Source organism: Myxine glutinosa, chromosome 1, assembly GCF_964187855.1.
Source record: "Myxine glutinosa chromosome 1, kmMyxGlut1.1, whole genome shotgun sequence".
In the NCBI taxonomy this organism is placed as follows: Eukaryota; Metazoa; Chordata; class Myxini; order Myxiniformes; family Myxinidae; genus Myxine; species Myxine glutinosa.
In genome coordinates, this window is record NC_136261.1 from 55,181,731 (window position 1) to 55,208,495 (window position 26,765).

The window sequence follows — 26,765 nt, forward strand, 5'->3', positions numbered from 1 at the left end:
GGATTTCGTTCGTAAGGAAATTAGTTTGTAAAATAATTAGTTTGTAAGGGAATTCGTTTGTAAGAGAATTAGTTTGTAAGGGAATTCAAATTGTTGTTTTTTTGCTATGATTTTCCTTTGACAGCCTAATAGTCAATAGCTTTTAAGACTAAAGATTTCTCGATAATGTAAATCGATGGAAAGGTAATTATACGTTGACAGAATTGACTGAATATTTTGCGGTTATTTGCTTTTTTACCCTCGCCAGAGGAGAAGATATTTATTGCATTTGAGTCTGTTTGTCTGTCTGTCTGTTTGTCCGCACAGAATAAATATGATTTTCTCTGCAGCCGTTGGTCCGATTGAGAGGAAATTTTCACCGTAGGTGCGGCTCTTCATGTCCAATTTTTTAATGATTATGACGTCATATGTCACGTGGTACTGGCGCCATCTTGGAAAAACCGAAAAACTTTGCACCTCTATATCTCTGAAAGTGCTGCATAGAAAAAATAAAGACATGGCTCATTGTAAAGAGCTCTAAGTGCAGAATAATATATGTTAACGATGAAGTCATAGGTGCCTCCATTATGACGTTAGCATTCGACAAGTACAAAACCTCATCTGATCAAGATGAAATGTATTGAGGGTCATCTAGGGATAAATAGGTGGAGAAAAAAAACAATAATAATGACATCATCGGTCATGTGGTTCGGCCGCCATATTTGTTTTAATATAAAATCCTTAGAAACCAATAAAAACACGACCTGGTGAGGGTCTGCAATCTCTGATTGCTCTTTCTTGTTTTACTTGTGGTAAATGTGCAAACCAATGACTCTGAGCTTATACACGATGTGTGCAACAGAAATAAATACAACTTAAAATTGCATGAGTAACATTATTTGTAAACCTCCCCATGCACCGTCTGAACCCAAGAGCTCTTAAATGAGGTATCATTCGGCATTGTACGTGCTGTGGTTACGACGTTTACCCCGTTCAGACACAATCAGGCAACTTGCATTAACATATGGATAGATAGCTAGTAGTCAAAAGAAGGAAAAAGTTTCTCCTCATTTTCTTCCAAGAAAAAAAGGAAGAAAATGAGGCAAGACAGAAAAAGAACAATAGGCCTGAAAAAGAGGTAAGGAAAAAAAAGGATGAAAAAGATCAAAACATAAAGGAAGGAAATGAAAAAAAATACAAAAAAACAAGAAGGATAAAAAGGTTGAGAAAAGAGAGAAATAACCTTTTGCAGCACAAGCAGGTGAGGCAAAGAAGCAGGAGCAGCAATGCCAGTAAGATGGCCAGGATGGTGGCAGCAATGATCATCGCAATGGAATTCCACGATGAGCCCGTGTTGATAGACTCATACGGTATTCCTGCAGAAAGGAAAACGATTGAAAGAAAATGGTGGCCTCACCAAATTTTTAAATTGATCTCTTTCTGAAGTGTCCCTTCATAAATGCTGCCTGGCAAATCTCCAATTTATTTCACTGGTCAGCCTCTAACAGATACCTGGGGTTCCTGGGCTTCACTATCAGGGATAACCCGTGTTCGACAGATCACTTATCTCTGCTGGCCTTTAGAACCGGCCGCTGCCTCAGGATCCTCTGCAGAGATTAAAGTGCGATAGAATAGAGCTTCCATACGTGAACTGGTGCTGCTGATTCCCATCTTTCTCCCTCTTTAGGCTGTGGAATCTAAGGCCCTCTGTGTCAATGACATATTGTGATAGGAGGCCGAGCCTCAGGGTATAGTTCTTGCTCATCATAGGCAGATTGTTAGCGTACTCAATGAAAATTTCTTTCATCATGCTATCCCACCTCTCTGCCCAAACCCTGCCCCTCAATGTCACACTCAAAGTCTATGTCCTACAGAGTTTCAAGTCTGCTGCCCACTGCCATCTCATCGTCTTTACAATTTCTGCCCTTGAGCTTCACTACAGTTGCTGAGACCCGGCTCCTACCCTTCACCTGCAGTTCCTCCTCTTGTGTGAAGAGCCTGTGGTTGTTCTTGGCCCACTGTTTTTCTTTGACTCCATTTTATATCTGCTGATCCTTTGCATCCTGTCATTCTGCTCTTACATGAGCCTCAATACCAGTATAAAATAACATCTGTGATGTCATGATGTGTCTCTCTCAACGTGAGCTTTAAACGAAATAACCAAGAATAATACTAAAATAGGGATCTGATACATGAATACACTCAAAACCACTATGTTATTATCAAATTAATCCACCTTGAAAAAATAACATCATCAGATTGCCATTCATAACATCCTGACCTCTACCCTTTGATGAAGCCACATGTGATAATGGCATGTTTGCTCCTGTAAACTCGCCTTTTGTGGTCGTGATCACATTGGACCAGTTGCTAAAGCCGACGATGTCTGTTCTGTTATCGATGAGGGCGTAGCAAACTCTGAGAAAAGAAATCCGTAATTGTTACAAACATAATGTGAAATATGGCTTTGAAGACCAAAAGAAAATCAATGCACTCCTCATATACAAACAGCACAAACTTCCTTTCAACAAAATCCAGATACCTGTATATTTTGGCTTCATTCAGCGGACCATTACAGTAAGGTGCTGTGGAGGTTGTGGGGCAGATCTTCTCGTTGCCCACAACGTAGATACCTGTGTCCATTGACACAGAGCGCTTTTGACGTATGGTGGTCGGATGGTCATTTTCACGACAATTGTCTGGTGACATGCAGCCGGTGATGTAGGGTTGATTTTTACCCACGTCCGTACTAGTGTAGTTGTTACTCAATGGCAAGTCTGTCAGGTTCACTTTTACAACTGCATCTGTGGACAGGATAAGGTGAATGTCAGACCATTTGTGTTCGAAAGATTAGGAATGCTTTTTTTTAAAGAAGAAAGTATTTTTACATCTTCAATTTTTTTCTATGTAGTGTCTAAGGCTCATGGTGGAGCCTGCACATAGTATATGCATGAAGACAGTAGGAGACAGTGGACGGATCAGAAGAGTACAGATTATGGTACTGTATTTAATCCATTGTCATGACTAAAAACTAAATGAATGAAATGAATGGAAATGAAATAAATGAATGAATGAAATGATTGTAGAAGGAAGTAGAGGACGGGGAAGACCGAGAAAGACTTGGCTAAAGGTGGTGGAAGAAGAAATGCGGGCAAGGGGGTTAACAAGGAGAGATGCAGAAAATAGGGCAAAATGGAGAAGATTGTCATGGGGCCCGCAAGGCTAACCCCCGCTCCAGCAGGGAAAATGGCCTTAAAATGCCTGTTGTTGTTGTTGTAGTTGTTGTTGTATTTAATCCAGGATTTTAGTGTCATGACAACAGCAAACAGGCCAACTCTGTTTAACATAGTAGAGTAAATCAGCAACGATGTTAGCTTAGCAAGTTGTTATCAATCTCAAATCAATATTATTTATTTTACTTATTATTGGCTGCACTCAGGGTTGATGCTCACATCGTTCATCACTGTACGGCCGTTTCCATGCTCAGGGCTATTGTCTCAGGCAATAATTGATTATTAATAATTAATAATAAAAAGAATAAGATAAAAATAATTATTGCCATTGATTATTGCCTCCATCAGCTCGGGATTATTGTGTAATGAGCTCATTGTCTTTCGGGTCATATATTTATTCCGTACACATGGTGGGCGGAGCTAAATTGAGAAGGGGAGGGGTGTGAGGGCAGGGGGAGTTTCCTGACGAGGACTTACCACCATCCTCAACGACAATGGTGCAAACCAACATGTTTTCAATGCTGTCTGAGACCATAAGTGACATGTTCTTGAAGTAACCACACAGTGGCAGTTCCAATAAGATAGAGTGGCTTCTGACTGCCGCAATAACCTGTGGCGCTGGATATGGTATCAGGCGAGCATCGCTCCTTGGATCTGAAGATGATCAACAAAAAAAACAACAGAATATTCACGAGTACATTGCTCAAAGTAAACAATTCGCAAATTCACTTTAGCTTATTTGCATACACAAGGGGAGTCAAGAGTTTTCCCCTTTTCAAAAACTTGCAGGCCCAAAAACACGGCACCCATTCTGTTCATGGGTGGACGTCTGATATTAATCTTATTAGATGAGCAGATTTTTTTTAGCTGCAATTCCAAGACATCAACAATAAATTTTGTGGAATTAAAATATTCATGATGTGCAAAGCATGGTGAAGTTGCGTGAGATGTCTATATCAAGTTACAAATATTGCGCACTTGCTGTCCTGCTTGTAGCTGGTTTGTGGTAGGTTTTCCATGTGGCCAGGCCTTTCCCGTTGTCATCTATGGCAGCCACACTGAAGTTGTATTCCACATTTTGCTCCAAGCCACGGACAAACATGTAGGTGGAGGTAGTTATTTTGTTTTCATTTGAGAATGTCACCTGTGGATGTAATGGAGATAACAAACAAATGAGACGTTTGGTTTGATATTAACAGACATTTCCAGTGTGTGAGTGTGTGAATGTGTATAGCTCCTACAGAGCAGATCGACTCGTTCTGTACAACTGCTTTCCTTTTCCCCCTTTTCAAGAAAGAATGGGGACATATCTAGGAAAAGAAGTGGCTGTGATGAAAATAAGATAAAAAGACCAAGGAACATTATTAATCCGTTCGGAAAAGTGTGCACGTATGTCATCATACTAAAATACGCAATTTGGTGTCTGTCTGTCTGACGATGTTTGACATTCCGTCGTTACTTTTCCAATCTCAACCAAGCTTGACAGGATGACTAAATGTTACACAATGAAGGTTGTAGCGCTTTCATGTATCCCTCTCCCCAAGGGGGTTTTCTCCACAAAGGGGGTTTTCTCAACCATTGCTGCCAATGGCGTTGCGTGTTGAGGTGTATATCAATGTTAAATTGGCTTTATCGTGGAGTTTTTCCAAGGCCGCTTCGAATAACCAAACTAACGATAATAGCATAATATTCATGTTATTACAAAACAATATTAATACTAATAATGTCCCACCTCCCCAAGGGGTTTTTCCTCCTTGAACAAATGTTGTGTCAACATTTATAAATAACTTATCATGGCGTTTTCATGGGAGCAATGGCCTCTACCAGAAGTAAAAAATATTATGAACCACAAACACGTATGATTAGCTTTTTCAACAGTCACTAATGCTGTTTATAACACTAAACAAAGAAATTTGGAGGAATCCGGACATCGCTCAATGCTTATCACGTCGCCAAACGCACACGATCGTAGATCTACTGTAGTCTATATACCCCCACAAGGATTAATAACACGATGTAGTGTTATTAATATTAATTAATATTAATTATTAATTAATATTAATAATATTAATTAATATTAATTAATTAATTAATAACACGATATTAATAACACGATGTAGATCCTGCCGCTAATGTAGAGTTCTTCCAAGCTGTGTTTTGTGGTGTTTTTCCAAAGCTGCTTATCATTACAAAAGTAATAAGACTCATGATAATGGCATACCGTAATATTAATGATATATTTTCCATGACCTGATCTAACATATTATAATGTCATGCATGTTCTGATCTAACAAATTATAATGTCATGCATGTTCTGATCTAACATGTTATAATGCCATGCATGTTCTGATCCTTTCAATGACCTGCTCTAACATTTACCATATCAAAACACAATGTCAGTTTGTGTGTCCGTGAGTTTTTACAGATGTCTGTCCGCCTTCATGAAGATAGGGTCTACGGACCAACCTTTTAACATGAATGCGTGTTCACTACGGTCTATTTTTTTGAGGATAAAACAAACTTGAAAAACATTTTTCCATCAAGGAGTAATTGTGTCTCCTCTATTAGAATGGTAGATGGTGGCTTGCAAACTGAGCCTGATGAGTGGTGTACAAAAGCTTTTTTAAAAATAACAAATACAAGGCGGAGGGAGGTGAAATTCGCTGCAATAGATGTGCATGACATGCAATGCGTGCAGAGCAAAGCGAGTGTTCATTTACATCCGTAGGCCAAGGCTTCAGACTTTGGCATGCTCACGAGGCTGCACTGTCGAATAAACTGCTCCAGCCCATCATTAATAACGACATGACATTATGACAAAGTCCTGACACCTTCACAGAGGTAAATTTTATTATAGGGAATTTAAAATGGCGAGGCATGGTCTTATCTTTTGAATGACCCGATCTAACAAAATAAGTAATAGTAATAAACATGGGGGCAATACCCCTGGCACTCACCTGGTAGAATAAACAGTATACTGCACTAACTAAAGGTATTTTAAACCAATTTCAATGGTTGCTATAAGACAGCGCAGCATGTAGAATCATACTAACATAATCATAAGATTTTAAACAAACAAAGAAAAAAAAAATTTTGGGGGGGGGGGGGGGGAAACCCTCCCATCCCCCCAACCCCATATACCTCCAAAGATCCTAATTTTTCTAATGCCTTGAACATTCATTGGTACATCATGTGTGATTAAGGTTGTGGTGAAGTTTCATCGAAATTGTGTGTGTAGTTTCTGAGAAGAAAGCAAATACCTATTTTGGGGGGCAACCCCCCTCCCGTAGATCCCCAAAGGGGCAGATTTTTTTTAATTCTTGAACAAATTTTGGTACAGCACAGGTGGTGAAGGCTGTGGTCAAGTTTCATCCAAATAGTGTGCGTAGTTTCAGAGGAAAAATCGAATTCCTATTTTTGGGGGTCAAACCTGGATCCACTTTGATCCCCGGTAAACCCCCTTAGACCCCGACTTTTTTTTAATGCCGTGAACAAAGTTTAGTCACAACACAACACATATCATTAGTGCCAAATTTGGTCGCAATCCCATTAGCGGTTTCAGAGAAGAAGTTTCAAGTGTTTAAGGACGGACGGGCTGACAGACAGACAGACAGACAACGCACCATCGCATAAGCTCCCCTGAACTTCGTTCAGGTGAGCTAAAAATTGTTGAAAGGCAGCTGAGTCTTCTTCTTCTTTCGTCTGCAGCACATCGCTGCAGGTAACATAATCTGCTGGGGTGCAGCTGTGTTGCTGAAGTAGGGCCCACTGTAGGTTGGAGCAAGAATGAGTACGTTTTTTCAGAGTGCCGGTGATAACTCGCCGACACTTCGTGAAGAACACTGTGGGATTATTGACATTCAGCAGCTCACGTTCACAGACGGGACACTGAAAGTACCCGAGGGTAGTGAAGGACACCAATTTGAGTCTTGACTAGGCTGTGAATCCCTCAAGACAAGTCACGACAGATCATTTTAGCGAAATAAATAACTATAACGGCACTCGGTCGAGAGAATACCTCCGCCAGGCTGAACACTTTATGCTTTGTGTCCAATGATAGGTCAATCTGGATTTGGACCGGGACCAAAATATAATCGGCTTGTTCTTGTCACCTACCCAACTCAACCACCTAGTTTTTTCATGTTGTCCACAACTTTTTGAGAACAAACAGACGGACATGGGTGAAAACATAACCTCCAATCTCCTTTGGTGGTGGAGGTAACTAACAGTCCAAAAGGAGAGGTAATATCAAGCACATATTTACTGACCTGGTATATCACCTTCCCTGTAAAGATCTTAGGTTTCTGCCATGCCAAAAGCAGTGAGTCGAGGTCGCCTTCTTGGAATCTCAGGTTCACAGGCCTGGAAGCCTTGTTGGAAGGAACTGCACAAAATAATCAGGAATTAGACAAAGGCTCGTCTGATACGACCTGTGGCCTTCGTTAGAGGATATGCAACCCGTCTTTTTCACAATTAAATGACCTAAATCAGGTATTGCACAGTCCTTACTAAAGGCAACCTATAAGGTGTTTACATTCATTTAGTTTTTGGGGCAGAGATGACCTGACAGGATGGTTTAGAGGTAGTGCACATACCTAAGAGCCATGTGGTCTGGATACGAGTGTAAACCGTTGGAATGATGCTTCACAGGCATGACACAGCATCACAACATGCCGTCCCTCATATGGACGTTAAGCAGGGGACAGGTCTTCTCGTATTAGTTGATGGATGGGAAAAATATTCCACAGTATCTTTTGCGAAGGCTATTCCACAGCTACTGCCAGCACCTCAAATTCCATAAACCCCTGCCCTAAACCACAGGGGGCACCGCAGGAATTTGGAATTTGGCTATGGTGATGGCGATAGCTCGCCTACTCTCCCCAAAGGATATCATGGGATCTTCAACGTCCAACAATGATACAAATATATATGGATATATATACATATATATATATACACACACAGACACACACACACACACATATATATATATACAGACTTGGCATTTAATATGGCATATTTTTTTGTGGGGGTGAACTTACTTTTCAAGATGTCTTAGAACCAAAAGTTCATTGGAATTATGTTGAAATTATTCTAGATTTTGTTAATGTGACCTTTAAAATAAACAAAAACCACATTTCACATTTCGAAACAAATAAATTGATCCTTGAAAGTGATGTAAACTGACATCGAACTCAATTCATGGACAGTACTGTGTTAAACTTCTGTATGTTTTCCAGAAGTATCTCTTTATTTTTCACATTAGCCAAATTTGTTTTTAACAAAAACCAAAGTTAAATTACAACTGGGATTACGGACAGTATAATTACAGTTCAGTACTTCGTGTAACCCCCACGAGCATTCAGGAGAGCATGTACACGTTGAGGCATGCTGTTCACGAGATTTGCCAAGGTTTGGACAGGAATCGCTTGCCATGCAGTGACAATAGCCTGCTGCAATTCACGCACAGAGGTCGGCTGCTGGTCCAAGTGGTCGATTTGACGCGTTAATTCTGCCAACAAGTTCTCTATCGGATTCATATCCGGGGACATGGCAGGCCACTCCATATGCTCTACACCATGGTCAGCAAGAAAGTGTTGGATCATGCGGGCATGATGAGGCCGTGCATTGTCATCTTTGAAGACAAAGTTTCCTCGAAAGGCTGCACGAGCAAATGGAAGCAATGTTTCTTCCAGAATGGCCCTGTACTTGAACTGGTTCAGGTTTCCATTCAGAACAACCAGGTAAGTTTTGCCCCCTGCATGAAAAGCAGCCCAAACGGTCACCCCACCACCTCCAGTTTGGACTCTTGGCACTATACAATCTTTGTTGTAGGCTTCATGCACTTGTCTGTGCACTCGGACGCGGCCATCTTGACGATAGACTAGAAATCTAGACTCGTCACTGAAGATCACGTCATTCCAGTGTCCTGGCTGCCATTGACGATGCTCTCTGGCCCACTGCAATCGGCGCTGGTGGTGTTGTCTGGTCAGGCGTGGCTTTCTCAGAGGATGCCTGACGCGATAGCCTGCTTGAATCAGTCGTTGGTTGACTAGCCTTCTGGATACAGGCACATTTGTCAGTTGCTGCCACTCAGCCCTAAGCCGATTAGCTGACTTGGTACGGCCATTGCGGACTAACCGGTGCAGCTGCCGATCATCCCTCCTTGTGGTTCTGCGGGGATGTCCTGGACTCGGTATTGGAGTAGGGAAACCCCTCTGAGCATTTCGTTTCAGGATCTTTGACACCTGACCTTGACTGATGCCATACTGCCGAGCAATAGCACGCTGCTTCATGCCGTAATTTCGTAAAGCCACCACTCCATGACAAACAGCATTGTCGAGTTGACGGACCATCTCCAGAGGAAGCGGCAATAACTTTTGGAGACGTGCAGCAGTTGTTTTCCACTAATACAGAACGCAACAACCCTTGTATACCCGACTGTGAAGCCAATCATCAAATGCACCTGTCCGTACATTTTGCCACGCCACCTGTGATATAATCCTGTCGTTGACTTCTTGCTGCGACAGACAATCAGTGACATGGTTCTTTTAACAAATAAATCACCAAAGTGTAAAAGAAACTCACCAGATTGATATACTGAGTTAACAAAGTAAACCCAAGTCAAGGAAAAAAAAAATTCCATATTAAATGCCAAGTCTGTATATATATATATATATATATATATATATATATATATATATATATATATATATATATATATATATATATAGATATATATATACACACAGTGCATTCAGAAAGTATTCAGACCCCTTCACTTCTTTCACATTTTGTTATGTTGCAGCCTTAAGCTGAAATCGTTTAAATTCATTTTTTCCCTCATCAATCTACACTCAATACCCAATAATGACAAAGACAAAACAGGGTTTTAGAAAGTTTTGCAAATTTATTGAAAAGAAAAAACTGAAATGTCACATTTACAAAAGTATTCATACCCTTTGGTATGACACTTGAAATTTAGCTCAGGTGCCTCCCATTTCTCTTGATCATGTTTGAGATGTTTCTTCACCTTGATTGGAGTCCACCTGTGGTAAATTCAATTGAATGGACATGATTTGGAAAGGCACTCACCTGTCTATATAAGGTCTCACAGCTGACAATACATATCAGAGCAAAAACCAAGCCATGAGGTCGAAGGAACTGCCTGCAGAGCTCAGAGACAGGATTGTGTCGAGGCACAGATCTGGGGAAGCCTTCAAAACAAGCGTTACGCCTAGCTCCCCCGTCGGGGAAGTGTTGTGAGTTGACAAAGTGGAAGACGCAGAAAACATGCTATGATATGATATTTCGCTCACAAGGTTCAGTCATAAATGGAGGCGGCCATCTTGGATTTTGACGTGGCGACCCAATTTTCAATAGCGTTCTTCCTTATGCCTAGATACACCCACACACCAGATTAGAAGTTGGTACTTCGCTTATTTTTCAAGATATTCCGCTCACAAGGTTCAGACATACATGGCGGCGGCCATCTTGGATTTTGACGTGGCGACCCAATTTTCAATAGCGTTCTTCATTAGCGTACATACACCCACACACCAGATTGGAAGTTAGTAGTTCGTTTATTTTTCAAGATATTTCGTTCACAAGGTTCAGACATATATATGGTGGCGGCCATCTTGGATTTTGACGTGGCGACCCAATTTTCAATAGGGTTCTTCCTTATGCCTAGATACACCCACACAACAGATTAGAAGTTGGTACTTCGCTTATTTTTCAAGATATTCAGCTCACAAGTTTCAGACATACATGGCGGCGGCCATCTTTGGATTTTGACGTGGGTTGCACCCATACACCAAATTCGAATGCGGTCCTTCGCTTACGCACGCACGCCTGCACGCACGCACGGACGGACGGACACATGGACGGAGGGGAAAACCATAGTCCCCCTTTCTCTCCGCGGTGCGACGGGGGACAAAAAAACTCTGCTGCATTGAAGGTTCCCAAGAGCACAGTGGCCTCCATCTATCTATAATTCCAGCAATCTCTGTGTGTGTGTGTGTGTGTCTGTATGCGACCGCTGTTTCTCGACAATTACCGGTCCGATATACTTGAAACTTGCCAGGTATATTGCTGGGGACCTGAGGATGTGCCTTTTCAAGGTTTTAAATTAATCGGAGAAGTAGTTACCGAGCTATGTCCAAAAAACGATTCAACCAATCAGAGAGCAGCGAGCTATCACGTGTGCCGAACGTGGCGAACAGACTCTGCCTCGGACGGCACATTTGAGAGCGTATTCATTTATTTCCCGTCGGCAAACTATGTTGGCGCTATGTTGGCGTTAAACTATGTTTTAAAACTAATTAAAACTAATTTGCGATTCTTTCGCTTTGCGATGCGATTTGCGATTGCGTTAAACTCGCTTGGGCGTTAAACTATGTTTTAAAACTAATTAAAACTAATTTGCGATTCTTTCGCTTTCCTGCGCGTTTGTGCACGATATGGCGATTTCTTTACCAAACTCCGCAAGCCGTTCGCTTTGGACCAAACCATTTCATGTAAATAGAGGGGGGGGGGATTGTCACCGTACTCGCAAGCCGTTCGCTTTGGACCAAACCATTTCATGTAAATAGAGGGGGGGGGGGGGGATTGTCACCGTACTCGCAAGCCGTTCGCTTTGGACCAAACCATTTCATGTAAATAGAGGGGGGGGATTGTCACCGTACTCGCAAGCCGTCCGCTTTGGCTTTGCGAATGGACCAAACCATTTCATGTAAATAGAGGGGGGGGATATAATTTTAGATATATATATAGTACGGGCATGCCCTAGTAATTCTTAAATGGAAGAAGTTTGGAAAAACCAGGACCCACAGAATGAAAGCCCACAGAATCTTGTTTCTCACAGTCTGAGAGTCCTTCAGGTGCTTTTTTGCAAACCCCAAGCGGGCTTTCATGTGTCTTTCACTGAGGAGAGGCTTCCGTCTGGCCACTCCGCCGTAAAGCTCAGATCGGTGGAGTGTTGCAGTGATGGTTGTCCTTCTGGAAGGTTCTCCCATCTCCACACAGGATCTCTGGAGCTCAGCCAGAATGACCATCGGGTTCTTGGTCACCTCTCTTACCAAGGCCCTTCTCCCCCGATTGCTCAGTTTGGCCGGGCGGCCAGCTCTAGGAAGACTCCTGGTTGTTCCAAACTTCTTCCATTTAAGAATTATGGAGTCCACTGTGCTCTTGGGAACCTTCAATGCAGCAGAGCTTTTTTATTGTAGGCTTCCCCAGATCTGTGCTTCGCCACAATCCTGTCTCTGAGCTCTGCAGGCAGTTCCTTCGACCTCATGGCTTGGTTTTTGCTCTGATATGCATTGTCAGCTGTGACACCTTATATAGACAGGTGTGTGCATTTCCAAATCATGTCCAATCAAGGTGTAGAAACATTTCAAAGATTATCAAGAGAAATGGGAGGCACCTGAGCTAAATTTCAAGTGTCATAGCAAAGGGTATGAATACTTATGTCAATGTGATATTTCAGTTTTTTCTTTTTCATAAATTTGCAAAACTTTCTAAAATCCTGTTTTCTCTTTGTCATTATGGGGTATTGAGTGTAGTTTGATGAGGGAAAAAATGAATTTAAACGATTTCAGCATAAGGCTGCAACATAACAAAATGTGAAAAAAGTGAAGGGGTCTGAATACTTTCTGAATGCACTGTATACAGTATACACACACACATATATATATATATATATATATATATATATATATATATATATATATATATATATATATATATATATATATATATATATGTATGTATAATTTGTTTTCACAAACTCCCAGCTGCATACGTAATAAATCGATTTCCCCTAATGGATATTCCAAATCTTTTTCATTTGTGCCAGACTGCATGAACAGATGCACTTTGATCCCACAGACCTTCATCAATTCCGATAGCAAGGACATCTCACTGTCGCTACCGAGGAGCGTTCGACAAGCTTTAGGTGAATTTCCACGTCGAGATGACTTAGCATATGGGGTCAAAAAATAAATGAGAATATGGTATCATGGAAAACAACCTTTGGGAATGTGCACACACGGTGTTTATCAGGGGCATACGTGGCAATGAGAGTTATAAATCTCAGTCGAACACAATCACCAAACATTGGAGGATTCAGTTCCAGACAAGAGTCGGAATTTGATGGACATAGGCGTCTCTAGTTTGCCAACGAGTGTGGGAACAGGAAATAGAAGTCTCTTACGAGTGGTCACCATCATGGTACGGAACGTATCCACTTGGCCGTCATCGGTTAGCGCAAACACCGTGACAGGGATGGTGGTGTTCGGCAGAAGGTCGTCCAACGTCATGGTCAAGGATGATGACGCGTTCTTCACAATCTCCTCGTTCGTATTGGGATTCCAATATTTCACCTGTGAAGAAAGGAAGCTTGGTTTTTAGGAGCAACGGAAAGCTTTGCTGCAAGTACAACATCTTGCTGGTGAATGTCGAGAGGAAAACAATTGAAATGGCTAACTTATCCAGCCGTCATCGATACTTTTGTCAGTAACACAGTTTTTGTTGATGCTGTGGGATTTTTGTCTGCAGGACACCATGATGTAGGTCTTGTTACCTTACATCCCTGTGTATGGTAGAGGCTGCTATAAGGAACACTCATTTTGCCATGTTACGTTCCAAGGAGCAGCACTTTTGGTGGGCAATCCTTTTTTAACGAATTTCAACTCCATAAGAATAGAGAAATTCCTATTTTGTTCCCCACTTTAACAATCTATGGAACCGCCTTGCAGGGACCGCTCTGTCTCACTCTTCCTTCCAGGGCTTTAAGAAGGCAGTGCGTCTCCACATCGTGCCATCCCCCATCCTGATACATAATCTTTATTACCCTCATTAACCCTTCAGACGAAATTTGGTGGAGAGATTTGGTATGTGACAAGGACGAATTGATTAGATTTCGGTGAAAATCCAGATCTGAGAATATCTTTCTTAAAAACTTTTAAAGTGATTCTTCACCATTGTGAGACGGGGCCTAAAACAATCTATAAACAAGAAAAAGAGCAATCAGAGATTGCAAACCCTCGCCAGGATGTATTTTCAGTGGTTTTTAAGTTTCAGTGGTTCAGTGGCTTTTGTGTTAAAACAAATATGGCGGCCGAACCACGTGACCGATGACATGATCATTATTATTTTTTTCTCCACTAATTTATTCCTAGACTATGCTCAAGAAATTTCATCTGGATTGGATGAAGTTTTGTACTTGTCGGAATTATGACATCATAATTGAGGCACTTATGACATCATCATTAACATATTTTATTCACCATGGAGAGTTCTTTACAATGAGCCATGTCTCAATTTTTTTCTATTCAGCGCTTTTCGAGATATAGAGGTGCAAAGTTTTTCGATTTTTCCAAGATGGCGGCCGAACCACGTGACCTATGACGTCATAATTATCATTACAAAATTCGACAGGAGGAGTTGCACTTATGGTGAAAATTTCCTGTCAATCCGACTAACGGTTGCAGAGAAAATCATATTTATTATGTGCGGACAAACAGACAAACAAACAGGCAGACAGACAAACAAACAGACAAACAAACAGACAGACAGGCAAACAGACAGACAGACAGACAAACGGACTCAAATGCAATACCCTCTCCTCACGCGAGGGTAATAATGAAATAATAATGGTTTCTATACCTCGGCATAGCATGAAATTTCAAAAAGTTGTGGACAGATTATGACAAAACTAGGTGGATGAGTTCGTTGGACGCCACAAACAAGTCGATTGTATTTTGGTTCAGGTGTTAATCCATATCCGGCCTTTCAATGGGATACAAATGTAAACTGTTCAGCCTGGCGGAGGTTTGCGCTCTGCATAGTTTGAATTGTTTTAATTTTTTTAGCAGACATCAATAGGCCAAGACATTAGTTGACATCAGCGTACTTTTACATTCATTATTTGTGATTTTAACCTGGTGAACCTGCTCCATGTGCCAGGGGTTCACAAACAGACCAACCATTGTGGGGAAATAAAGTAAAACTATATTACAGCCAGTTTGTTCAACACTATTCCCATCAAGTGGGAAACACACGTCAAACCCAACAAGCTGTAATATGGTAAAATATTTATTTATTTATTTTTGTCTGGGCAATTCCATGGCGACATGTCACGCTTGCACGACCTGAGAGGTTGGGTGCGTGTGTGTGTGTGTGTGTGTGGACAACCTTGTTTTTAGGAGTACTTATTGTATGGTGACTACATTGTGTAGACTATATTTGAGACCTCACACTAACTGACAGTACACGCACAGTGATGGGCGATAGTTTGCAATTCGGTCAAGCTGCAGACCAGGATGCAGAACTGCACATTCACTGTGCTTTCAAGGTGCTTGAAATTACCTTCCTTTGGTTGTTACAAAACATGGTTGACGACATTTGGCCTATTGCGTGCTCTTCTCTGAGCCCATGCCTCATGATGCTGAGATCTCAAGTTCAAACTAGAAGGGCACTCGGTAGAGCGCAAACCTCCGCCAGGCTGAACAGTTTACATTTTGTATCCACTGATAGGCCGGATCTGGATTCGGACCTGAACCAAAATCTAATCGGGTTGTTCTTGTCACCTAACCAACTCGTCCACCAAGTTTAGTCATAACTCGTCCACAACTTTTTAAAACATCATGTTATATATCGCTTTTCGCCCGATCTCTCAATGGTGAAGAATCACTTATATATAAAAAAAAATCTTGTATCCGAATCCACATTCAGATCTTCACCAAAATCATATTCAGGTCTTGTCACACACTCAACAGGTCAACCAAGTTTCGTCCAAATCCGTCCACAACTTTTTCAGACATTGTGCTATATATCGGTGTTAGACCTATATCCCTATGGTGAAGAATCATTAAAAAAATTAAATAATTATCGTAACCGAATCCAGATTCCGATCTTCACCAAAATCGAACCGAATCGTCCTTGTCAGACACCCAACCGGTCCACCAAGTTTCGTCCAAATCCGTCCACAACTTTTTTGAGACATCCTGCTGTGTATCGTTTTTGGCCCCATCTCCCAATGGTGAAGAATCACTTTAAAAATTCTAGTAGCCGGATCCGAATCCGCATCTTCACCAAAATCGAATCATTTCGTCCTTGTCACATATGCTACATCGCTGCCAAATTTCATCCGAATCCGTCGACAACTTTCTGAGATATCTTAGAAAAGCAATCTTGCACGAGACCTGTTGGATAAAGAGTATGGAAGCTTACCTTCCACTTGTTAACGACTCTTTCGCTGTTCAGGCTCTCCCATGTGATAACTGCGCTGGTAATGGACGGAGTCGCATTAACCGCAATGTCTGTAAAGAACATCCAATGAGGGCAATGGCCGTTTAAAGCACATACGTATGATGTGAATAAGTTCACATTTACAATCGAGGCATCAAAATGTCATTGCTCATCGCAATTCCAGGTTAGCAACTTACCAAAGACCGACGTGAAGAGCACAGGCTCGCTTTGGTAACTGTAGCCAGACTGGGTCACTGCGGTAACTTGTGCCAAGTAATTTGTTCCAGGTTTCAGTCCTGAAGGAATGCAGATAAGAAAAACCAGAACATTAGATTTATTTGTCTTATGAATCGATGTTTAGTATGACAGGAAGTAGCACAATTACCTTTGAACTGTCTAGTTTGGCCTTAGTGGTTAGGGTTAGGGTTAGGGTTAGGGTTTGGGTTAGGGTTAGGGTTAGTGTTGTTAGGGTGCCAGCTTGGGATCCTAGGATCGAATCCCAGTCGATCGCTGAATTAACGCCAGGGGGGTTATGGTTCGGGTTAGGGTTGTTAGGGTGCCGGCTTGGGATCCTAGGATCCTGGGTTCGAATCCCGGTCGATCGCTGAATTAACGCCAGCGGGGTTAGGGTTTGGGTTAGGGTTGTTAGGGTTGTTATGGTGCCGGCTTGGGATCCTAGGATCCTGGGTTCGAATCCCGGTCGATCGCTGAATTAACGCCAGGGAGGTTGACTCAGCCTGTCGTCCTTCTGGGGTCGGCAAAATGAGTACCAGTTCACTGGTAATTCCCTGGGTGTCGCAAAAGGCGACTAACAGGGTTGGCGGCAGGAAGAGCATCCGGCCGTAAAACATTGCTTCAAAAAGGGGACCACGGTGCCCGAAATAGGCCAACCCCACTCTGCGGGGAAAAATGGCCTCTCAAGGTGGTTCTTGTCTAGTTTGGGATCATTTCCTGATCTGACAATAAACGGTCACATTGGTGCTTCCCAAGCAGCATGTTGGCATCACAAGTTGTGCCGTCCCGTTGACGGACATCAAGCAAGGTGTTCCATCTGCTCCCATTAGTTGGTGGACGTTAAAGATCCCAATGCGCCTTTCATAATGAGTCGGCCAAGTTACCCTGACCAAATTTTAAAAATTCCACCACCATTAGGCCCAAGATGTACCAAGTATGACTGTGTTTTATCCACCATTAGCCGGTGTGTTCCCTCGCACCACACATCACCACCAAACCCACCCCGACCAATTTGATTTTTTACTGTAACATTCGTCTTCCCGTTAGAATACTTAGAGCATGATGCTGCGACTCAGGGGCCCAAATCGCAAGTACGATGTAAATTTGTTGATTTGTTTACGAATGTCATTGTTCCGAAGGTACAATCACCTAAACGTTGGAACCTCATATTCGTAGCATTCCTGAGTCACGCACCTTCAAACAAGGCAAATGCCGATGTCGTGTCAATTTGTCGGCCACTGGTGGTTGGAGATGGAGTCGTTGGTTCAACCTTTGCGGTGTAGCTCACCACAGGATCAGAGGGGTAACTGGATGGATTCCAAGTTATTGCATCCGACGATGAGGTTACGACGACGTCCAACACTTTCCAGGGATCTGTCGATGGAAAAAGGAAAGGCCGAGAGGTATGTTTTATGGAATTGGAAAGTGCTTCGGTACAAATGTTGCTTCCTGTGACATCTAATGCAAATATTGCAATATATCCCTCACCCTATGCCATCCTGAAACGGGGTTTAAAAGACATCAACCTATAATTCTTCGTCAGTTTTGCAAACTTTTCAAGTACGAGCAAGGCAGCAATATCCGACAGCGCACCGCAGGTAAACACACCGTGTGTCGTGAAAATGGCTCCATCTGTCTTGTCAATAACGCTGGAAGAGTTGCCATACTGAAGATGAGCGACGTACGTCGTAGCTGGCTCCAAGCCTGCCAGAAGGAACAAAAATTCAAACATCAAGAAATTGGGAATATGGATAACTTCCTTTACCACTAGTGGCGAAAATTGCAATGCCAGGCCGTTAAACGCCACCTTTCCCACACCTGGTGCTCAGAAACGAAACAACCTTCAAACGATCCGTTGAACACGCTTCCGGTGAACCTGTGCCAACGTCAACTCAACACCGCAGGAGAAAATGTCGAGCAAAATGTTTATTCATCTCGTTCTTATCTTATGGTTCTCATGAAGCCTGGTGTTGGTTTAGCGGTTAAGGTGCTGGCTTGGGATCATATAATCCTGAGTTTGTTGGCTTAGCGGTTAAGGTGCTGGCTTGGGATCCTAGGATCCTGAGTTTGTTGGCTTAGCGGTTAAGGTGCTGGCTTGGGATCCTGGGATCCTGAGTTTGTTGGCTTAGCGGTTAAGGTGCTGGCTTGGGATCCTAGGATCCTGAGTTTGTTGGCTTAGCGGTTAAGGTGCTGGCTTGGGATCCTAGGATCCTGAGTTTGTTGGCTTAGCGGTTAAGGTGCTGGCTTGGGATCCTAGGATCCTGAGTTTGTTAGCTTAGCGGTTAAGGTGCTGGCATGGGATCCTAGGATCCTGAGTTTGTTGGCTTATCGATTAAGGTGCTGGCTTGGGATCATAGGATCCTGAGTTTGTTGGCTTAGCGGTGAAGGTGCTGGCTTGGGATCCTAGGATCCTGAGTTTGTTGGTTTAGCGGTTAAGATGCTGGCTTGAGATCCTAGGATCCTGAGTTTGTTGGCTTAGCAGTTAATGTGATGGCTTGGGATCCTAGGATCCTGAGTTTGTTGGCTTAGCAGTTAAGGTGCTGGCTTGGGATCCTAGGATACTGAGTTTGTTGGCTTAGTGGTTAAGGTGCTGGCTTGGGATCCTAGCATCCTGAGTTTGTTGGTTTAGCGGTTAATGTGCTGGCTTGGGATCCTAGGATCCTGAGTTTGTTGGTTTAGCGGTTAAGGTGCTGGTTTGGGATCATAGCATCCTGAGTTTGTTGGTTTAGCGGTTAATGTGCTGGCTTGGGATCATAGCATCCTGAGTTTGTTGGTTTAGTGGTTAAGGTGCTGGCTTGGGATCCTAGGATCCTGAGTTTGTTGGTTTAGCACTTAAGGTGCTGGCTTGGGATCCTAGGATCCTGAGTTTGTTGGTTTAGCGGTTAATGTGCTGGCTTGGGATCCTAGCATCCTGAGTTTGTTGGTTTAGCGGTTAATGTGCTGGCTTGGGATCCTGGCATCCTGAGTTTGTTGGCTTAGCGGTTCAGGTGCTGGCTTGGGATTCTAGCATCCTGAGTTTGTTGGTTTAGCGGTTAAGGTGCTGGCTTGGGATCCTAGCATCCTGAGTTTGTTGGTTTAGCGGTTAAGGTGCTGGCTTGGGATCCTAGGATCCTGAGTTTGTTGGTTTAGTGGTTAAGGTGCTGGCTTGGGATCCTAGCATCCTGAGTTTGTTGGTTTAGCGGTTAAGGTGCTGGCTTGGGATCCTAGCATCCTGAGTTTGTTGGTTTAGCGGTTAAGGTGCTGGCTTGGGATCCTAGGATCCTGAGTTCGAATCCGGGTCCATTGCTGAATTAACGCAAGGGGGGGGGGGAGGGGGGGGGGAGAGGGGGGTGACTCAGCCTGTCATCTTTCCGAGGTCGGCAAATTGAGTACCAGCTTGCTGGGATGAATGATCCCAGTGTGTACCCCGATTTAGAATAGGTACACCGTATCCCTGCGCATCGTAAGAGGCGACTAAGGGTTGGCATCAGGAAGGTGCATCCGGCCATAAAAACATTGCCTCAAACAGGGAACCATGATTGTCATGGGGCCCGCAAGACTAACCCCCGTTCTAGTGGGGAAAATGGCCTTAAAACGATCATTCATATTCATATAAAACGAGTTCCCTTATACACAACTTTCATTGCAGGAGGAGAACGTTAGGCCCATCAAAGTCTGAGCTGTGATCGATCCGGTGGAGGTATGATAGCCAGCTTTATGGGTTTTCAAAGCAATCGTGACTTTGTTCTGCCCTGTGGCACTCAAAACCAAGTTCTCACGTGACATTGGGTTTCACTTTGATAAGGAGTTCCGGAAAAACAGGTCTCACCTGTGATAACTTGAGATGAGGAGATTTTCCCGATCATGATGGAAACTACATCTTTGAGGACGTCCAGTTTGTGGTATACCAGCCTGTATCTGTTGATTACCTCTGGATACACCTCGGGGAACCACGTGACGTTGCCGGTGGTAGGATTGATGCCAACAGCGTCGATTTTGTTTGGCAGGTATTCTAAAAGGCAATGGAAGAGCAAAGGTTACATAATGCACTTCTAATTCGTAAAGTCATTCGCCGTTATCCACACAAGACCCATTGAACAGCAGGTTGTGCCATCTTGAGCCCACAACATGTAGGTGGCATGACGAAACTGTACGAGCGCAGATTAGCCTTTGCAATCTTTCCATTGGTTATTGCGTTTGCTTTGACATTGGAAGATCGCAATGTTCACCATCAATATCCTGATATTTCAAGGAAGTCCCTTGCAGGTCATACAAACAACAACAACAACAACAACAACAGGCATTTTAAGGCCATTTTCCCTGCTAGAGCGGGTGTTAGCCTTGCAGGTCATACCATAACATAAATCTCAGCCAGTGAATCACCTGAGGGTTTTAGGGTTTTGAACTGCACAATGGTGGAGTTTCCGAGGTGAACGTCATAGCGATGCTCAGAGATGGTGAGAGAATATGGCGTATCAACGTTCAGGTCCGTTAGGGTGATGTTCTCGTGATTCACAGCTTGGGATTTCTCCTCTCCATTTTCGAGGTTCTTGTAGTGCACGATGAAGTACTTTCCGGAAGACTCTGGGGATAGTGTGTGCCACGTGATGTCTGCTTGTGTACGTGCCACGCCACTCACGTTTACAAGCATCAGGTCTGCAAAGCACAAATAACAGAAAGCGCAACAACACAATCAACGCTTCCTCCATTGTGACGTTCCATTATGGCGCACAAAGTGGTCTTTCTAAAAGTTCCTGGTTCAGAGAATTTGCATAACCCCATAAGGGATTAAAAAAAAATGGAGGGTTTTCGTGTAAAAGTGACAATGTTGCATTGACTGCTCCAGCTCTCGAGCAAATCTTTATACGTGGTGTCCATGACGATGTGCTCAACATCAGTTAGACCCTTTTGCTAGTTTCTGAAAAGTTGTATAACTCTGCAACCAAAAAACGGAAATGTGGTCCATTTAGGAAGTCACGCTTAGTTCCAAACTCATCCATCTTACGATAATTCACCAAATGTCCGTCCGTCTGTCTGTCTGTCTGTCTGTCCCTTCCCAGGTACCGCAAAAACGGCTGAACCAATCGCAACGAAATTTTGTGTGGGTAATCCTGGGACCCCCTGGAGTAAAATATGATTTATTGTTTTTCCAATTTCAGCTTTGGTCTCCAGCATTTTCAGGTTTGGACTCCCGCCTAACGCTATTGTTCCGGGTACTGCAAAAACGGCTGCACCGATCGCAACGATACACCTCCATGCTCATGGGATTCCCACGGGTGACCCCACTGGTAGGTTTTAATTAGCCAAGTAGAGGTCGCCCTATTATTACTGAAGCCTGCACGTAACTTTTGGTATTTAATTATGGGTTTGTCATCAACCACTGTGCATTGAAAACATATCTGAAGCTGAAAAGTATTGAAAACAAAACATGGCAGGTACATGTAATTTAATTTATCTTGTTTTATCGGACCAACTGTTAAGTAGTAATTGTTTGGTGGGCTCTGTCCACCACGCTCAACATTACCATCCACCGCTGCATACCTCCATTGGTAATGAAATTGACCTCGTCACTCGTGCCAATGCCGTGGGGAGATGTATGAAGCTCCAAGTATGCTGTACAATTCGATCTGGGTTTGAGGCCTGCAAGATATAAAAGGTGAAATATGAAGAGGAAAGGCCTAGCGAGGCCTGTCCTAAAATTATTGCTGAAGTTACCTTTAACCTTCAAGGGTTCTATGCCTGATAAAAATTAAACTCAAGGTGCTCCAATCGGCTTTAGTTACCTTCAACGAGGGCAGTATTTTGAGCCATATTGCTCAAAGTGCCTTGAAAGATGGTGCCATCTGGTGCGGTACAATTGTACACAACCACCTGACTCAGCAGCGTAGTGCCAGGCGATAGTTCCATGTTCCAGGCCAATGAGAATGAGTCTCCAGCAACGCCACTGACATTGAAGTCTGCGATCATTTTCCCTGGATCTGTCGGGGACCAGGAAGTAGGAGCAGAGAAGGAAAAACTTCACATCGGCTGCTACAAACCATGACAACATTTGTATTATCATCTCTATTATTATCTTAGCGCACGATGATGTATGACAGGTAAGCCTGCCGTTTATCTCAATAAACACGAGTTCACCCATACCTGGCAGAGTGATAGCCTGAATGGCATATTTTCCAGGGCATACATTTTCAGCTGTCAGGTTTCTCAGACATATCTCGTACGTCACATTGGGATCCAGTCCTGTAACGAGCAGGGGGGAAATATGGCAAAAAAGGATAGAGAAGGAAAAGGAGAGTAAAACGAACGAAGAGTATGTCACGGATGGAATACGAGGTATAAGGATTTGCTGCTGTCCATGTAATACAGATAGAGGTGATGCCACTGTGAGCCGCCTCACCTGTAATCATTAGCTGGTTCATGCTATTCGAGGTGGGTTCGCTCCACGCATGATCAGGATCGTAGGGCAGGGTGTGGTACACTACTTTGAACTGCTCAGGAGTTGTCTGCATTGGGCTCCAGTGCACCGTGGTGGAGTTGCGGGTTGTATTGTGTGTGGACAAATTGGAAGCGATCCGAGAGCACTCTGAAACATCAGCACATTTATTATTCATTCATATTGCAATGAATAAGTGAAGTTGTAAATGAAGGGCAATGGAAAAGTCTTCAAAGTTTATCACTCTGCAGGTAGAGATGTAGAACGGAGGGGAGTGGGCAGATGGTTTGATGGAATGGAAAAGCTTGTGGATAGGTGCCGAGGCCAAAAACGAGCCAGTCTTTCATTCCAAGAAATAATGGAGAGCAGAAATACAAAGTAAAGTCTGCTATGTAAAAGCAAGAGGAACCAACCAGAAAAGCAGGTTGTAGATACAAGGCAGCTAGCTCCCTGCGTAGTCCCAGAATAGGCCGTTGGGACGACGCTGATCATGTACTGCCTGAACGGTAGTAGATCTGTGAGCCGAACGTCGAACATGCCCGAGGGTAGCTCATCCATGATCGTCTCATTGTCTCCGAGGATTCCATAGCGGACGTCGATTCCCCGCAGTAGGTCCGAGGCATGGTTCAAGCTCCACGTCACGTGAACATCCCGGCAGCGTGCCTCAGAGCACCACAGGTTGAGAACCTGAGTCACCTCTTTGGGAAGACACAGACAGGCAACATACATCGTGTGCGGTGTGCTCATCATCGGATCCTTACTCTTTTACTCCAAAAGGTGACTTGTGTGGTTAGGACCGAATGACACTTTGGGCACTTGTATTTACTGCAGGAGCAATAAGGAGCCATCTATTTATTATGCCTTCAAATATGAGGAGTACTTGAGCCCCTGTGCTCCCCCTCTCACCCATCTCTGACCTCCATTTTCCATCTCTTTGCAAGCTTTTCCCTTCTCTCCCCACCATCCGTTATCTCTCCTGTAATCCGCTCTTCTCTCAATTTCAATTCTCTCAGCTTGCTCAACCCACCCCCGTTGCTTATGTAATAAATAGATGACTCCTACATTCTGTCTATTTTATGCACACAGAGTCGAGGCTCGGGGTGGAGATCCGAAAACAGAACTGGTAAACCCGGGACATACACTACCGGTCAAAAGTTTTAGAACACCTAAATTTTCCAGTTTTTATTGAAATTTAAGCAATTCAAGTCCAGTGAATAACCTGAAATGGTACAAATGTAAGCAGTAAACTGCTAGAGGTTAAAAAAAAAAGTTTAGGTTAGCAAAAACGGGAAAATAATGCAAATTGCACAGTTATATTGTAAAAAAAGGCCTTCTTCAGGGAACAAGTAATGGGTTAACAACTTTCAGCTGTTCTGCAGCAATGTAAGTAAATTAAGCCTTGAAGGTTGATGCAAACAATTCCTACAGGTGTCCCAACCTCTGCTGATTACTTGATTACAAACCCCCTGTCTGTATAAAAGCAGTATTGGAACAGACTGTTATTACACCCTCTGAAGCATTATTTGGACAATATTGCACTGCAGGAAGTAGTATATTGGAAACTGGAGGAAACTCTGACAGGAAGAGGTCTGGCAGACCCAAAGCCACAACAGAATCAGAAGACAAGTTTCTGAGAGTCAACAGCTTGCGTGACAGGTGGCTCACAGGACAACAGCTTCAAGCACAGCTTAACACTGGTCGAAGTAAGCAAGTCTCAGTTTCAACTGTGAAGAGAAGACTTCGAGCTGCAGGTTTGACAGGTCGAGTGGCAGTAAGAAAGCCATTGCTGAGATGGAAAAATAAGAAAGAGAGGCTTGCATGGGCCATGAAGCACCTCCAGTGGACTACTGAAGACTGGAGGAAGTTCTTATGGACCGATGAATCAAAATTCGAAATCTTTGGTTCATCACGCAGGGTTTTTGTACGCCGTCGAGTAGGCGAAAGAATGGTTCCTCAGTGTGTGACACCAACTGTCAACACATGGAGGAGGAAGCGTGATGGTCTGGGGCTCTTTTGCTGGATCCAGAGTTGGCGACTTGCACAGAGTGACTGGCAACCTGAACCAAAAGGGATACCGCAGCATTTTGCAGCGCCATGCAATACCCTCTGGGATACGCCTAGTTGGTCATGGGTTCATCCTACAGCAAGATAATGACCCTAAACACACCTCCAGGCTATGTCAAAACTATCTTCGAGAAAAAGAACAAGACGGTAGGAGTCAAAAATTTAAATTAAATTTTGTTAAACAAAATGATTCTATGATTTCTTTTTTATCTAAAATTGTGTATTTGTTCTATGCTTAATTTCCGAGTACAATGAGACATTAAACTGTGTAAATTTCAATAAAAACTGGAAAAATTGAGGTGTTCTAAAACTTTTGACCGGTAGTATAAGAGAACAATTAGTACAATGGAAGAGGTGGGGGAATGGAGAGGGGATGGAGGGACAAAATAGATGGAGACTTGGAGGGATAAGGGACGTGGGGAAAAATAAAAATAAGGGGAGGATACAAGGGATGAAGAAGATGGACACAGCCATAAACTCTCAATCATAGAAGTGGAAGAGGGGTTTGTGATATTGAGGTGTACGGATCTTTTTTTAGTTACACACACCTAAATATACACATCTAAATAATTACATTATAATAAAAAAATCAACCAAAAAACGCTTTGGCCTTGTTTTGTAAATGGTTAACAAACAAACACAGCATGATATTAGTTTATCCTACCGTTTTCACAGAATTTTCCAATATATCCCTCAGAACACGTGCATTTGAAGTCACCAGACTTTCTCGTGCATGTCCCTCCGTGCTGGCAAGGAGAGCTCGTGCAGGGATCAGTTTCTGGGGCAGAGAGATTGATGGAAAACAGTCATTAAAGTAAGTGAGTGGCATTTTTAAAGGATTATTAAGGGGTTTTGGCAACCTGTAATTATGGCTGGATTACAGTTCTCGACATTAATGAGAATTTTAAAATGTCACCAATTATGTTGAAAAAGCGAATGCGATCTACATCGAAGAAGCTTGCATGCCAGATCATGTAATCACCCTTGCTGTACTTTTTGCAGTGATGTGATCACTAATTCTTTTGACAACATGAACTTGAACCTCGTTCCTAAAAAAGTTACCTCACTCCTCTCTGGGCATGCACACTCGGGACAAGATAGCATTCAATTTGCCAAATACAGAACCAGAGTGCTGCTAAACTGCAATTTCGCGTTCCGATTCATGTTCCAATTCTTGTTCAACATATCTATCTATAATTCCAGCAATCTCTGTGTGTCTGTGTGTCTGTGTGTCTGTGTGTGTGTTTGTCTGTGACCGCTGTTTCTCGACAACCACGGGTCCGATATACTTTAAACTTGCCAGGTATATTGCTGGGGACCCGAGGATGTGCCTTTTCAAGGTTTTAAATTAATCGGACAAGTACTTACCGAGCTATGGCGATTTAGCCGTTCGCCGTTCGCTTTGGCGTTGCGAATGGACCAAACCATTGCATGTAAATAGAGGGGGGGGGGTTCTGTGGTCGTTGCGAATGGACCAAACCATTCATGTAAATAGAGGGGGGGGGGGGGTTCTGTGGTCGTTACTGCCACGTGGTTTCAAAGTTTTTTTTTGTTGTTGTTGTTTGCACGCATGTTTTTTTGCACCCACGTAC

At 43.1% G+C, this 26,765-nt stretch overlaps 1 protein-coding gene across 1 annotated transcript in view; it reads right to left on the reverse strand.

The window, feature by feature from the left end:
* Positions 1-26,765, reverse strand: part of LOC137424248 (uncharacterized) — a 207,243-nt gene that overhangs the window by 7,784 nt on the left and 172,694 nt on the right. Inside the window, exons 89-107 of the mRNA XM_078771992.1 lie at positions 25,838-25,951; positions 23,523-23,807; positions 23,074-23,259; positions 22,818-22,916; positions 22,460-22,654; positions 22,218-22,316; positions 21,060-21,332; positions 20,506-20,688; positions 18,306-18,401; positions 17,892-18,071; positions 16,661-16,759; positions 16,446-16,534; positions 13,426-13,594; positions 7,481-7,596; positions 4,191-4,356; positions 3,690-3,866; positions 2,522-2,783; positions 2,318-2,397; positions 1,223-1,355 (exon numbers count right to left, since the gene is read on the reverse strand). Of these exons, the coding sequence (XP_078628118.1) occupies positions 1,223-1,355; positions 2,318-2,397; positions 2,522-2,783; positions 3,690-3,866; positions 4,191-4,356; positions 7,481-7,596; positions 13,426-13,594; positions 16,446-16,534; positions 16,661-16,759; positions 17,892-18,071; positions 18,306-18,401; positions 20,506-20,688; positions 21,060-21,332; positions 22,218-22,316; positions 22,460-22,654; positions 22,818-22,916; positions 23,074-23,259; positions 23,523-23,807; positions 25,838-25,951 (3,001 nt within the window). The remainder of the gene's footprint in view (positions 1-1,222; positions 1,356-2,317; positions 2,398-2,521; positions 2,784-3,689; positions 3,867-4,190; positions 4,357-7,480; positions 7,597-13,425; positions 13,595-16,445; positions 16,535-16,660; positions 16,760-17,891; positions 18,072-18,305; positions 18,402-20,505; positions 20,689-21,059; positions 21,333-22,217; positions 22,317-22,459; positions 22,655-22,817; positions 22,917-23,073; positions 23,260-23,522; positions 23,808-25,837; positions 25,952-26,765) is intronic.